This window comes from Phyllobates terribilis, unplaced genomic scaffold (assembly GCF_046119375.1).
Source record: "Phyllobates terribilis strain yellow unplaced genomic scaffold, ASM4611937v1 Scaffold_10__3_contigs__length_209671492, whole genome shotgun sequence".
In the NCBI taxonomy this organism is placed as follows: domain Eukaryota; kingdom Metazoa; phylum Chordata; class Amphibia; order Anura; family Dendrobatidae; genus Phyllobates; species Phyllobates terribilis.
The window spans coordinates 54981299-54996748 of record NW_027362770.1 but is presented as its reverse complement, the minus strand read 5'-3'; the positions used below and the strand labels follow the sequence as shown (position 1 = coordinate 54996748).

The 15450-nt window shown below is 38.8% G+C and overlaps 1 protein-coding gene across 3 annotated transcripts in view; it reads left to right on the top strand.

The window, feature by feature from the left end:
- The window catches only part of FSTL4 (follistatin like 4), a 1654952-nt gene that overhangs the window by 981444 nt on the left and 658058 nt on the right, over nucleotides 1-15450 (top strand). For all 3 annotated transcript variants that reach the window (XM_073649560.1, XM_073649559.1, XM_073649558.1), the window contains exon 5: nucleotides 9060-9250. In XM_073649560.1, coding sequence (XP_073505661.1) covers nucleotides 9060-9250 — 191 coding nt within the window. The remainder of the gene's footprint in view (nucleotides 1-9059; nucleotides 9251-15450) is intronic.

Here is a 15450-nt window from a genome sequence, read left to right as displayed (position 1 = left end):
CATACATACCAGGATAGGGTTCAGGGGTACCATGCATACCAGGATTGGGGATAAGGGGTACCATGTATACCAGGATTGGGGATGAGGGGCCCATGCATATCAGGATAGGGATGAGAAGTGCCATGCATACCAAGATGGTGGTGAGGGAGCCATGCATACCAGGATTGGGGATGATAGAGCCATGCATACCAGGATTGGGGATGACTGGTACCATGCATACCAGGATTGGGGATGAAGGAGCCATGCATACCAGGATTGGGGATGTGGGGTGCAATGCATATGAGGATTGGGGAAGAGGGAGCCATGCATACCAGGATTGGGCATGAGGGGTGCCCTGCATACCAGGATTGGGGATGAGGGGTGCCATGCATACCAGGATTGGGGATGAGGGGTGCCATGCATACCAGGATTGGGGATGAGGGGTGCCATGCATACCAGGATTGGGGATGAGGGGTGCCATGGATACCGGGATTGGGGATGAGGGGTGCCATGCATACCGGGATTGGGGATGATGGGTGCCATGCATACCAGGATGTGGGTGAGGGGCTCATGCATACCAGTATGAGCGATGCAATGCATACCAGGATTGGGGATGAGGAGTGCCACGCATACCAGGATAGGGGGGCGGGGTGCCATCCATACCAGGATTGGGGTTGAGGGGTACCATGCATACCAGGATTGGGGGTGAGGGGTGCCATGCATCCCAGGATTGTGGGTGAGGTGTGCCATGCATACCAGGATTGGGGGTGAGGGGTGCCATGCATGCCAGGATTGGGGATGAGGGGTGCCATGCATACCAGGATGGGGATGAGGGGTGCCATGCATACCAGGATAGAATGGTGGGGACAGGAGGGGGGCAGTACAAATACCAGGATGGGGGCAGCACATACCAGCATGGGAGAACATATACCAATAAAAATGTGTGCCACCAGGGCGTAGAATGGGTTCAATAGCTAGTTTTAATATGAATTTAATGGCCTCCTTATCTATATCACTAAATACAGTAATATAGAGCACCACCTGGTTGTCTCTGGATGGCAACACACAATGACCACTGAAGCTGGTAACATACCATCATGATGGGCATTATGAACATTTAGGATTATGTAAAATAAACTCTAGTGGTATGATGGACAAACGTTTCTACCCTTCCAGGGGTCTTTATCAAGCATGACCCCTGCAAAAATCGAAGCATTGCATTTTTTAATACTGGAGGAATGAAGATTCATTATTGTTGACACCTTTTTGGATGCTGTCACCGTTTTTTGCACCTTTCCACATATATGATATTCTTATCTATACCTAAGATGGGTATTAGGGTGCCAATCTAAATGAAGAATCAAAATTAGCTATCAGCACAGCAATCCGTGCTTATTACCAATCTGCCTTTATGCATGACATGTTTGGACTATCTGATCACAATTAATGCTTATAATATGTAAAGGACTATAACAATACGTGCAGTTGTATATATTTTTATTTTACATTTCATAATGGCATTTTGCACTTTTATGTGCACATTTTGTACAGTTCCTGTGCTCATATTGGGCTTTCTCCAAGTACATGCTCTGCTGGAACTTCTCCGATATTCATTTCCTTGTACTTTTTTTTTACCATGACCAATATATCCATTTGCACGTCATTTAAGGTGTACAGTACTGCAACCGAGATGAAATACTTACTGTCACTGTCTATGTCATGGTTCATTTAGTAAAACACTATTGACTTAAATGTAATCTGCAGAGAAGGACTGCAGAGACTGAAAGCGAGATTTTCTTTTATCAAGAATAATAATGGTTCTGGAGACCAAACAAATATCGGTGGCTCCGTTCTGTAACAGTAAATAGAGAATATATGACTAGATTTTAATAAACCCATCCATTTCACTATAAAATGGGAATCCATTATTTTTAAATAAGTTTCTCTACAGCGAAGTACAGCTGAATTCATGCATTTATACTTCCATTGTCCTTCATTTTATCCCCTTTTATAGCTGGAATAGAAATATTCTGTTTTATGAGTTATGGCAATTTTATGTCACCTAGACATAAATTTTTCACCTCATTTACACTAACACTATGCAGAACTGTAAATGAGCTGACATATATCACTTATAATAAACCCACAATGGCTTTTTAATAAGGAAATTAGCAAAGCTATAAAATGTCATTAATATGGCCCAGACAAGCTGAATTAATAGATTTTCTTGGGTTTGTGGAATTTTTGACATTGAATCCAGAGGCATTACTGAAAGAGGGTGCTGGGGTGGCAGTCGCCCAAAGACCGAATTAACTAGTATGATGTATGGCACATTGTCGGCAAGGTATTTGACATAGATTGTGTGTTTTGGCCCAGGAGCTTTAAGTTATACCACAGATCCAATTACTATAAATCTAGGAAAAGAGAACTTTAGGTTCTTGCCCATTCCAGTTCCTCCAACTGTTTGATTTCAGTATGTGGACAATATAGTTTTGGGTGAATTTCTATTAACATGGAGCTAAATATTATGATGAAGTATCAGGATTTTGGATCAAAATTTGTTAAATTAAAAGGAGTTGATAAGTAAATTACCTATGCATTGGATATGAGACCGATGGAGGTCCAAAACTCATACCTCAACTAAACAGCTATCTGCTCTAGCACCGACCGGTGGAAAGCAATGTTCAGAGCGGAACACCACAGTGCTATACGTTGTTTAGTAGCCACTGCCGAGTGTTGCACTTCATCACTCATTCAATGTTAACCTATTGTATATAATTAAGTGCAGGCTAGATATGGTGTAAGAGCAGCCTCTTCCAAAGCCAAGGAGTCAAACTATAAAGGACTCAGAGGGTTTTTGAGCTACAGGATGAGGAGGCTTTATTCTACTTTATAGAAGTTTTAATATTTTATTTTAGGCTGCTGACTTTATTTTAAAGTTGTTGACTGGTGAAGAAAACCTATATTAGATAACCCATTTTGCCATTCATGTATAATGTAGCACTTATTCAGAGTTTCTCTTTTTTTCTAAATAGCACATTTGATCATTACTTGGATAACTCAATGATCTTAACACCTTCACGAAATTCACCGTACATGTACAGCGTTGCGGGAGGTGCGTTCTCGCTGACAATCGTATGGGCTCACTTCGAGCTCCGGCGAAATCAAATGCGGGTGTCAGTGCTACATGAGAGCTGACACCCTGGGACAACCCCCACGATCAATTGAAATCGCATTGTGCCGATAGTCTCCAAGGGACCACAGGCTGAAAGTTCACCCAGGTACGGTGGCCTATAGGCTCGTACTAAGAGCAGGACTGACACACCTTCTCTAAATCTGTGATGTACAGATCTAATACTCTGCAATGCAGGAGCATAAAAGAGTATTCGCACTATAATAGTATAGGCACTATAATGTAAGGGCACTTTAATGTACAGACACTACAATGGCAGTTTGCAATTTTCACTCAGCAATATTCACTGCTGCTTGTTTCTGGAAAACACATATGGCGTCAAAATCATCACTACACCTGTGAATACATTTCCAGAGGGGTGTAATTTCCAAAATGAGGTCACTTGTGGGGGGAGTCTGCTCTTCTGGCACTTAGGTGCTCTGTATATGGAGTTTGCAAACTAATTTGTTCTCCAAGAGTGAAATAGCGCTCCTTTTGTTCTGAGTCTCGCCGTATGGATAAGCAGTACTTTACAGGCACAAATGGGGCATTGCCATGTTCAGCAGAAATTGTATGACAAATATGGTGCAATTTTTACTCACTTCCCCTTGTGAAAATGTACATTCTAGAGCTAATACTAATTTTTTGTGGCAAAAAAATTATTCTTTTTTCTTCACCGCCCAATGATATAAAATTCCATTTTCAATTGAGTCAGGCAAATGTTATACAATTCTTTGAAGCACCTAAGTGTTAAAATGCTCACTACACCCCTAGATGAATTCTTCAAGAGGTCTAGTTTTCAAAATGGGGTCACTTGTGGGGGTTTCTGCTATTTTGGCATGGCAGGGGCTCTTCAAATGTGACATGGCGTCCACAATATATTCCAGCCAAAATTGTGCATCAGAATTCAGTTGGTGCTCCTTCCCATCTGAGCCCTCCTGTGTGCCCAGACAGAAGTTTTCCACCACATATGGGGTATCAGTGTACACAGAAAAAAATGCACTAGAAATTTTATGGTCCATTTTCTTGAAATTATCAATTTTTTTCACATGATGAGGAATGTCATTTTATCTTATCTTCTATTAACAGCATATTGTATGCTTAAGAGCAGCCACTCGGATATCAACAGGGTGGAGATGTCCATTGATGGCAGAAGAGTTTTTAACACCCTCTTTGATATTTATAAATGTTATTATGGAGGGAGGGGCAGAAAGTGAACTGTGACAATTACTCATTGTGAAATGTGTTCTCCTGGTTGTGTTGATAATGAGATTACTACTGAAAAGCTATCAGTGCAGAACAGGAAATATTACCAAATAACAGTGGCAGAATAAATATTGTAAGATTTCAGGATCGTCCTTATGGTACATAGTCATAAGTAAAATAAGAATATTTTGAAAAATAGGGTTAACATAAAAACCGGATTAAAACAGTAGCTAATTTCCAGTGTCACATTCCCTTTAATGTGTGATATTAAATACTAATACGCCCAGGCTTTAAAGGGGTTAATATACACTTGTATTTTCCATAAAATAACATTTCTATTGCATTTTTGCTTGGAACTATGTCTTGTTATTTTCCTCTGTTATTCCATGTAGAATTTTATGAATAAACTGACAACTGGGACAGCACGGTGGCTCAGTAGTTAGCACTGTAGCTCTGCAGCGCTCAGGTCCTGGGTTCAAATCCCACCAAGCACAATACCTGCAAGGACAAGGAATTTGTATGTTCTCCCCGTGTTTGCGTGGGTTTCCTCCGGGGTCTCTGGTTTCCTCCCACACTCCAAGGACATACTGTTAGGGAATGTAGATTGTGATCACCAATAGGGAAAGTGCCAATAATGTCTGTAAAGTGTTGTGGGATTTATGGCGCTATATAAGTGAGTAAAATAAAATAAATAAACTAGGATTATCATTCCTCTTGTCAAAGTGGCATGACCTTATCGAATCGGGCTCAGTCTGGCAGCACCGTTAGAAGGTGCAAGGACATACCTCCAAATTTTAACACTCAGTTGTTAATTTATTAATAAAGATTTAGGAGGAATATATGAGGAAGAGTAGAGATCTAGTAAATATGCTCTAGAATTGTTGTTTTATAAGAAATATAAGTAAATCAGACATATCAGAGGTGACAGGCTCTTTAAGCATTTTCAAGATGTTATGCAGCAATTTGTCTGCATTTAATTCTTAAGCTATATGCTTTTTTCAATATCTATGTATTTTTGACAGTTCAATATATTACCACATTTCTTTGACATTTACTGTCATGGTTCCTATCACATCAATAGCGGCCTGTATAATGGCCATAATAAGCTCTTTTAGAAAGTATCCATTGCATTATAATTAAAGCCTACATACCTTCACCCATCATAGTTCATTTATGAAGCCTGCTCACAATGTGCTGAAATCCATCCTTATTCATATGTTAGAAATGGAAAACTATCATAACTTACTGTACAAACTACTAATCAAGCATACATGTTAATCCATCTTAAAAACATAATACCTATATTTAACCCCTTCACCCCAGGGCAATTTTCCGTTTTTCATTTTCATTTCCCCACACCCTTCTTCCGAGAGCCATAACTTTTTATTTTTCCAACCATAAAGCTGAATGAGGGCTTTTTCTTTGTGGGATGTGTTGTGCTTTTGAATGACACCATTCATTTTGCCACATACAAATAAAATTCTGCCGTGAAATTGCAAAAAAAGTTCAATTTCACAATGGCTTTTGCGTTTTTTTTTTAACTTGCTCAATATATGGTAAAACTGACCTAGCAATATAATTCTCCAGGTCAGTACAAGTATGCAGATACCAGACATGTATAGTTTTTTTATTTAGGTAGTGAAAAAAAAATTAAGAAATTAAAAAAAAAAATGTATTTTGTCACCATTTTCGAAGACCCATAGAGTCTCCATTTTTTGGGCTATGGGGCTATGTGATGGCTTATTTTTTGTGCTCTGAGTTGAAATTTTATTGATACCATTTTGGGGTAAATACAATGTTTTGATCTCCTCTTTTTACATTTTTATGCAATGTTGCTTGTACTAAAAAACCATAAATTCTGGCCTTTTATTTTTTCTTCTCGTTATGCCATTTACTGATCTAATTCATTTATTTTATATTTTGATAGACTGGACATTTCTGAATGCGGCAATACCAAATATGTGTATTTTTTTTTTATGGTGCAAAGGGGGGTAATTTGAACTTTTGAATTTTTTTCAACTTTTTTTTACTTTTTACTGTATTTAATAGTCCCTGTAGGAGACTTGAAGCTGTGATCGTCCGATCTCTTGTGTTATACATAGCAGTACTTCAGCATTGCTATGTATAGCAAAAATCATGATGTTCACAGAAGGATTGTGATAAAAGGCACAGGGGTCTTCAGCAGACCTGTCATGACTACCCATGGGCACCCCCAATCACGTGACAGGGCTACTAATGGGTGGGATCAATGACACACTTCCTGTCTGCGTATGTTAAATGCCACTGTCAGTGATCCACCTGCGGCTGTTTGAGGCACTTGATGGCTAGTTAAATCAACCATCAGGTGTGGGGAAAGATGCGGACTCAGCGTGTGAGTCCGCAACGAAGGCAGGGACATGGCAGATGAAGTACATGTATGTACATTATGTTAAAATATAATATTTTAATTTTTACAATAATATTCAAGTCAAATTCTATGGCACCTTGCTTTTTTGTATAACAGGAACATTATAAAAAATGTCAAAGATTGGATGAAGAAAGTTTTGTGTACTGATCACTAAGCCCTTCTCATACCAGAAAAAAAACGCAGTAATCACTTTTTGATGCCTGCAAATATGCTTTCACTCCTGGAATTGCATTTAATTCTTAGTAAAATATGGGCTCCTGTTCATACATTTTTTGCCTCTGTAGAATAGTGGTAATGCATACTAATTATTGATTTAACACTATTCTTGAACATATTCATCAGTTATTACAGAATATGTGGTATAAAATCCTCAGTAGAATCTGCCTTTTCAAACAACCAGGTACAATACCAGAAATTAGAGCATGACGGAAAAATGCCTATAAAACAGCTTAACCTAGGTAATAAATGATAATATATAAATGTTTGTTTCACAATGGTAACATTGTTATATTTTATTTTTTTACTTGAAGGGGTTATATGGGACTTATTTTTATGGGGCTAAGCACTTATTGTCAGGTAGTTGCTAACTACCTGCCTTATGTGCCATGAGACAATGTCTCCCAGCTAAGAGTGGTCATGTATCGCTCCTGCCAGAGATTCTCCTACTTCTTGTGACATCACATGGACAGAGCAGTTCCTTCTCTTACACTCAATTGATGAGGCGTCACTACTGACATCATGTTGATTGACAGCCGGCTCCATGCTGCTTTTGGCTGAACCACTTGTCAATTCACAAGATATTAGCAGTGACACTCAAACAGAGAATAGTTGAAGAGAAGAAACTGTTGATGTCACAGGAAGTAGGAAAATCACTGCCAAGAGCGGTCGTGAGTATTCTAACCTGGGAGAGATGATCGCATGGTAGAACAGGCAGATAGCAAATGTTTAGCGCCATAGAAAAAATAAACCCCTATAAACTCTTTAACTGATTTGTCTACTACTGGACAACCTCTTTTTAATGCTCATCAATGTGCTTAATAATTAATTAAACAACCAAAATTACCTCCAAGTCCAGCACAACCCTTTTGCTCTGAGAACTGTGTCCCCAGCAATCTTGTGACATTATTTATGCTACACGAGTGCTGCAGCCTATCAGCCGCTACTGATTGGCTGCAGCTTCACAGTTCTATCAGACAGAACAATATAATATTTAAAGTGTTACATGCAACAGGATCTATCATTTTTTAAAAATGGCAATTTACTCTTAGACTGATGCATTGTGCTGTAATTAATGCTCTAACTTTAGGGGTTCTCAGCTTTGCATCATTTTAAAACACACTCCCTTAAGTGATCTCCTAATCTGATTTGGTGTTACAGAGCCGTTTGGTGTCCTTTCCCTACTCTCTCACAATATACAGTATGTTTTAAAATGATGGAGAAAGACTTTAACATGATTGCCCCCTCCACTTTCACAGCATGATCCTCTTCAGGCACCATGGAAGAGATAATGCTGCAGGGTCCCCCTTCTCCTTTCAATTATTTACTGTTTAATATTAGTTGGAATTTTTTTATTGCAGAAGATACAAAACATGCACACTAATATACGGAGCCTGTAACATGACCACATTCCTCTACTTTAACATTAGTCTAACATGGACGTTATGAGGAAAAATAGTGTGATATCTCTCCCTTTCCAAAATGTTTATTAGTTTATTCTAGAAGGATTTTTCTGAAAGGTTCTTAAAAACATGTAAAGGAACCCTACAGACAGGGAAAGGAGAATTGATGGGTGTGAAACATACCACACCTCCTTTCCTTCCCAATTATTCAAATCTCCAGTGCCTGCAATAATGGTGGCCAAATTGTCCTACATTAAATTACCCTGATCCAGGCCAAATTGGTCTTCCAGGAGGGGGAGAAAATCAACTACATGGAAGAAATTGGCATAAAATAAACTTATGTTGGCATGATAAACCCTTGGTTGTAGCATGGCACTAATACTTCTGCTTCCCCCAGTGGTTGCTTACTGTGCTGTAGTAATAACGTATTAGTCTATTAACATGTTAATCCAGTGATTGGCTACAGTTGTCACTTTCAACAAAGACCAGTAGGGATCACCAAAGCACCGGTACCAAAATGATAACTTATTAATAAGTTGAATACAGGTTATTTTCGTTATTTTGGGGGGTTTCCTCAATTTATTCAGATTTTCTCCAACCTCTTTTTTCTTATATTAGTAATACTGTGCATGTAAATACTTAATTTCAGTGCTCAAATTGTCTACATCTCTCTTAGGGGATACTTGCACCATGGCTGACTACAACCGCCTCAAGAACATTCTTCTTGATCTTCAGGCTAATCGGAAGAAGCAAGAAAGTAGCCCTCTGGAGAATAACATTTCTCAAAAACGATCACTAGTAGAAGATATGCTTAACTATTTGGATATAAACAGTGATGGTCACCTAGACAGTTCAGAATTGGCTCTGGTAGGTATAAAAATGGAATTATGAAATGAATCACATTTTTCTTTCAATGTGTAAATTGAATTTAACACAGTAGATTTCATGTGAGAAAAACAGTTTCCAATTGCCTTTTTAACAAGAGAAAAAAAGAAGCTTTATGTCTCGAATTGAGAACACCACATTTTGAAATGCTTTGGGAGTGGAAATATTGCATCTAAGAACATCTTAAACTTCTCTGTAATCTAAAGTGCATCTTTTTTCCCAACTATATTGATTAATATGTCTCAAAGCCTCTTTGCTTCCTGAATATACATATTTAGCAAACATATTTTGCATTAAAATTATACAAGGCAATATGACCAGTATCTCAACAAATCATTTTAATATTCAGGCAACAGCTAAAGGAGCTTTCTGTTTTATCTTGTTTTTGTTCTTCAATTCCCAACTCAGTGATTCAAGCGAGAGATTTCTGAAAATGTTGTAATCAAAGGAGAACAGGCCTATTTTGATTTTGTACCTGCTGTTTCTATTAAATTAATGTATAAGCATGCAAAACATGTATTTTTGGCCTAGAACAGTTTCAGTGTCTTGAAAAGGATTCACTTAAACACTGTGCTCTAAATTCTAGCAAAACAAAATACATTCCAAAATTAATTTAATCGTGACCTTGCTTAAGGTCATTTTCAAGACTTTATTGCCTCCATTATTTGGTCATTCCTATTATTGTCAGGACTATGGTTTTAAAAAGAAAAAAATATGGATTTGTTATGCAGCAATGTATGGCATGAGGCTTCAAGTCTTTTCTCCTAAAATGCAAAATGGCTACAAGGTAATATTGTGCTGTGTGACTTATCGTTCCTGTGGTCGCTATGAGAGAGCCATTGACAAATGATTATTACCTCCCCACAAAATAAAAGGATTGACTTTGCGGTTGAATTACAACTTCCTTAATCCATAGTCTTCTGCGATATGCATCAACAAAGCAGCATTATCATTTTCAAATGACTAATTTGTCTGTTACCGGCATCAAACAAAGCTCAGTCCTTCTTGTCTCATCTCTGTACTGCTTAGATGTTATGAGCAACATTGTGGAGGCAGAGAATGAAATGCAGTACTGTTGAGTTCTACTGGAGACCAGTTATCAAAGCAATGATGTAAAATACACAGGCAACAATACTGATGGCAGAGGCTAACATGGGGATGGCAGAGTTGTATACAGGGCCATATAGTGCAGAAAAGAATAGAGTAAATTGATATAATCAATGAAATGTAGCTCCTCGATATCAGGAACACTCATGTAGCCATACATACGGATGTTGCCACCACCATATTTCACTGTAAGCACCATGCATTTAGAAAAATGAATTTAGAAAAACATGGTAGAGGCAGTGTCCTTGTTTGAGACTTATTAACTGCTCCCGATATCAGAGAGCTAAATTTCATTATTGGTATCATGAATTCACAGATGTACTGCTCTAGAAGATGCTATCAGCACTCAACACACTTAGTGGACATGAACTTTTCCAACATGACAATGTTCCAAAACACACATCTGTTGCATTTCTGAAATGATTCAGTGATCAAGTGTGTCTCCTGATCTGAACCCAATTGAACACCTAGAATCCTAAACAGACAAGTTGAGCATCACTCTCCATCCAACATCCAGGCTCTAAAAGAGGTCTATCTTGAAGAATGGAAAAAAATGTTGCAATATGTTGTTGTAGCACCCTGAGGATTCGGCTGCTACAGGGGTATTGCACCTCAACCCAGAGGTGTGGTATTCCACTCCCGGGTAAGGATGGAGTGTGGAGCTGAGCTCAGAAAGCTGCATGCACTACACACATCCCATTTCCGAGGAACAGACCAACGGTACTCCCACTTAGAAATGTGCAGGTACGACCGAGTCTGTTCCTGGCTGGAGTGGGAGGGGGGTGGTACATCCCAGTAGTGTAGGGGCAGATAGGGGGAGCAGCCTGGGTAAAGTTAGGAGCTCATTGGGTGCTGGTCACCTGAGCTCACACATAGAGGGAGTATATAAGGTGGGCACCATCTTAGGACAGGGTCTTTTGCAGAGTGAGGTCAGTCAGCCACAGTCAGTCTGTGAGAAGCCATGGAGGAGAGCAGAGGAGCAGAGCAGCCCAGAGAGAGAGAGGAGAGCAAGAAAGACCCAGAGGGGGAGACAGAAGGAACTCCGAGAACCCAAGTACAATCCTAGGGTGAAGAGTTGGCAACAGGGTACCGGATCCCAAACTGGTGGGGGCTAAAGCATACCCCAGCCAGAGACCGGAGGCCGTGGGCAGGATCTGCCACGGCCACCCACCACATCCACCCTGAAGGCAAACCACGTGTAGGGTCAGGGAACCCAAGGCCAAGGGTCTCCCAACAGAAGGCCCGAGGGAGCTGGACCTAGGTGGATCCCTGGTGGGGACGGCCAGAAGAAAGGACAAGAAGGAGGGCTCAGGGACACGCTCCGGACTTGCTTGGGGGTTGGCTGAATCCAGGACCTGGTGGACGCAGCACGGCTCGGGTGGTCACTCAAGGCCGGAGTGACCGGAATATCTGCAGTAAGTAAACACCCTGAACTGCACAACCCGACTCTGTCTTTAATTATCATCTACGCTGCACCACCACAACCCCCATCCTCTGCACCTGACCCCCTGAGGCCATACCCCTCCCGTTGGGGGTTATACTATCTAAAGCTGCACCAACACCATCAGCCTCAGCGGACCCTGCTGCAGCGGCGGCCGTAGTGACCGCAATCCAACGGGTGGCGTAGTCGACATAACGAACTTTGTAACATCTGTAGGACTGCCACATACTCTGAGCTTGACACCCTGGGCACGGACCGGGTCACAGCCACTCGGAGACTACAACCCCCATCTGATCCGGCTCCGGCTATTCCCCTAAAGAATATGGCCCAGGGGGCGCGTCATTGTCACCTTCTTCATCCCATGCTTAGAAGACTTGCTGCTGTCCTTAAACTCATTGAGGTTATACAAAATACAAGATGTATTAGTTTTTGTTGTGGGGTTTATTCATTTTTGCATCAACTAAATAAAACTGAAGCGATAATGTAATGAAAGTTATATTTTTAACCTTAATTTCATGTTATGGTTTAAAAGAAAGATTTTATGAAGCTCAGTCTTCTCAACATTTTGGAAATTGTTCTTGTGTTCAGTGAGATATTGATTAAAATATTACACTTTTCTAAGGGGGTGTAATACTTCACTATATGTGGTATTGGCATAAGCCGGAATGTCCCCATTATTTTTTTAACACCATAAAAAAATGAATAAATTACATGCCAAGAATCCAGATTTTTCACCATACTAACTAAAAAAAATAATTTGAAAAAGCGATCAAAAATATTGTACATAAAAAAGTGGCATCACTCAAAATGTTATCTCATCTTGCAAAAAAAAGCCCTCAATCCGCTGTGATGCAAAAAAAGCAAAAAAACGTACTGCTCTCGGAATATGATGATGCTAAAGCCAATGATTTTTAGCAAAAAATAGCAAAAATAGTTTTTAGTGTGCAAAAGTAACAAAGCATGATAAATCTATTTAAATCTGTTATCACTGCAGTCATACTGACCCAGAAAGAAGAACAAATTCTGGCTGATTACTTGTTCCACACAATGAACTGTGTGAAAAAAAAACTGAATTACTGCTCTTTATTCATTCTGTTCCAGAAAAATCTGAATAAAAAGTTTTTGAAAAATATTATGTATACCAAAATGTTACCAATACAAACTTCAAGCTATTCCACAAGGAAGGCCCTACTTAGGTCTGTCATCTGTCAATGGAAAAATTGAAAACTTCTATGTTTGGCAGAGTTCAGAGGGGTGTATTTCATGGTCCATATAAAGACAGCAGTGCTCGGGCTGACCGCAGTTCTCTTGACTCAAACTTACAGCATCATAGACAGTTATGAGGCTGTAAAATTAGAACTGAAATCCTGTGGTTATTCCGGGCATTGCTGGCCATTTATCTATGTACCCTTTTCCTTCCCATTCCCTGGTTACTTTAAAAACTTTTTCAATAAAAATATTTTGAAACAGAATGTGAAATACACTTGTTTCAATCTGCCCTTACTAGTAACTCAAAGGCTATGGAAAAGCGACACGGCATGCAAAAACAAATCCAGCTAAATCTGATGTCCCTAATCCTTATGCCCCCTTTCTTTTCTGAGCCTCAACACTATGCCTAATCTGCAGACAACGTCCTCATGTATGACAATGGTATAGCGAGAATAATACACTTAGAGTGTGTGTCTCTTGAAGTAAAACCTTATCACTGTGGATTTGGCACTAAGGTTGCATATTTTTTATTTCCACTCTGCAACATCCGTGCTACTTCTGAAAAACATCAGTGGGACCAAAATAGTCTTTCACTTATAGATGAATTTGCAGAGATGTACAATTTGGAAAATGAGATCACTTTTGCTGTTTTTCTGTTGCTCTTGCACCTAAGGCTCTGCAAATAGCACATACAAACTATTCCAGCAAAATATATATTCCAAAAGTCAAATAACACTTTTTCCTTCTGATCCCTATCATGGAGCCAAACAGTAATTTTTAATGACATATGGGGTCTCACAGTGTTTAGTAGAAATTGCCTAACAAATTATCGGGTCAATTTTTATCTAAAGTCCCTTGAGAAAACCAAAAAATTGCAGCCAATGTAATGTTTTAGTGATAAAAATATATATATTTTTATTTCCATGGACAAATTCTGTAGGACACTTGGGGGATCAAGATGCTCATTGCAATTTTAGTTGAATTGCTTGAGCAATGACGTTTCCAAAATGGGGTCACTTGTGGAGGTTTGCTTTTCCTGATCTGACACATCAGGGGCTCTGCCAATGGCTCTTATAGTATAGTCCAAAAAATCTTCATTCAAAAAGCCAAATGGTGTGTCTTCCTTTCCAAGCCATTCTGGGAACCCAAAAAGCAGTGTATTACACCTATAGGATTTTGCATTGTTCAGTAGAAATTGCATAATAAATTGTAGTCATCATTTTCTCCTATTACTCTACCATAGTGGTAGTATACAATCACTTGTGGTGTATCACTGCGTTCAGGTGAAATTTATCTAATTGTGGTGTCCATTTTTCCTGATTATCTCTTTTGAGAATGAAAAATTTGAGGTAAAACTAACATTTTAGAGGAAAAAAATATTTTTTTCTTTTTTAAGGCCCAGTCTCATAAAACTCAGTGAAGCACCAGTGTATTCAAAATGCTCACCACAACCTAGATGAATTCCTTGCTGGATTTATCTTTCCAGATGGGGTCACTTTTTGGCACCTTAGGAGATCAACAAATTCATAATGGCATCTACAATCTATTCCAGCCAAATTTGTGCTCCAAAATTGAAATATCACTATTTCCTTTCCAAGCCCTGCCATGTGTCCAAACAATATGTTTTTACTACTTATGGGGCATCACTGCTTTGGAAGAAATTGAGTGAAAAATGTTGCAGCATATTACTTCCTATTAACCCTTTGTGAACAAAAAACTAATTTGGGCCTAAAGCAACATTTTACTAGAAAAAAAAACATTTTTTTCAGTTTTATGTCCAAATTGAATATGATCCTGTGAAGCAACTGTGGGTTGAAAATGCATTTAGCTAAATTCCTTCAGGGATCTAGTTTGTAAAATGGGGATATTGTGAAATTTGGGAGAAATTCCCTAACAAATTCTGAGGTTAGTATTGGCTCTTCCTGTAAAAATGAAAAAAAAATGGAGCTAAAGCACTAATTTAGTGGAAAAAAATCTAATTTTTCATTTATTTTTTCATTTCATATTGCATTTATTCGTGTAAAGCACTAGAAATTTCCTTTCAACAGTTTTAAATATTCTGAGGTATGCAGATTTTCTAACATAAAGACCCCTCAAATCTCCATAGATTTGTAAAAAATTTACATCTGGAAAGATCTTTGATAAATTGAAAAATTGCTGCAAAATCTTAAACCTTTCTATAGCCTAACAAAATAAAATAAAAAAAAATAAAAAAATGATGCTGATATATATTATGCATATGGGAAATGTTATTTATTAACTAGTTTGTGTAGTCTCGCTATCTAGTTTAAGGGTATAAGCATTCAAAGTTTAAAAATTCTACATTTTCATCAACTTTCAGATATTTTTATAAAAAAAAAACCCACAAAACTAAGTACATGTGTCATGAAAAATATTCTTGAATCGCTCAGATATATTGAAGGAA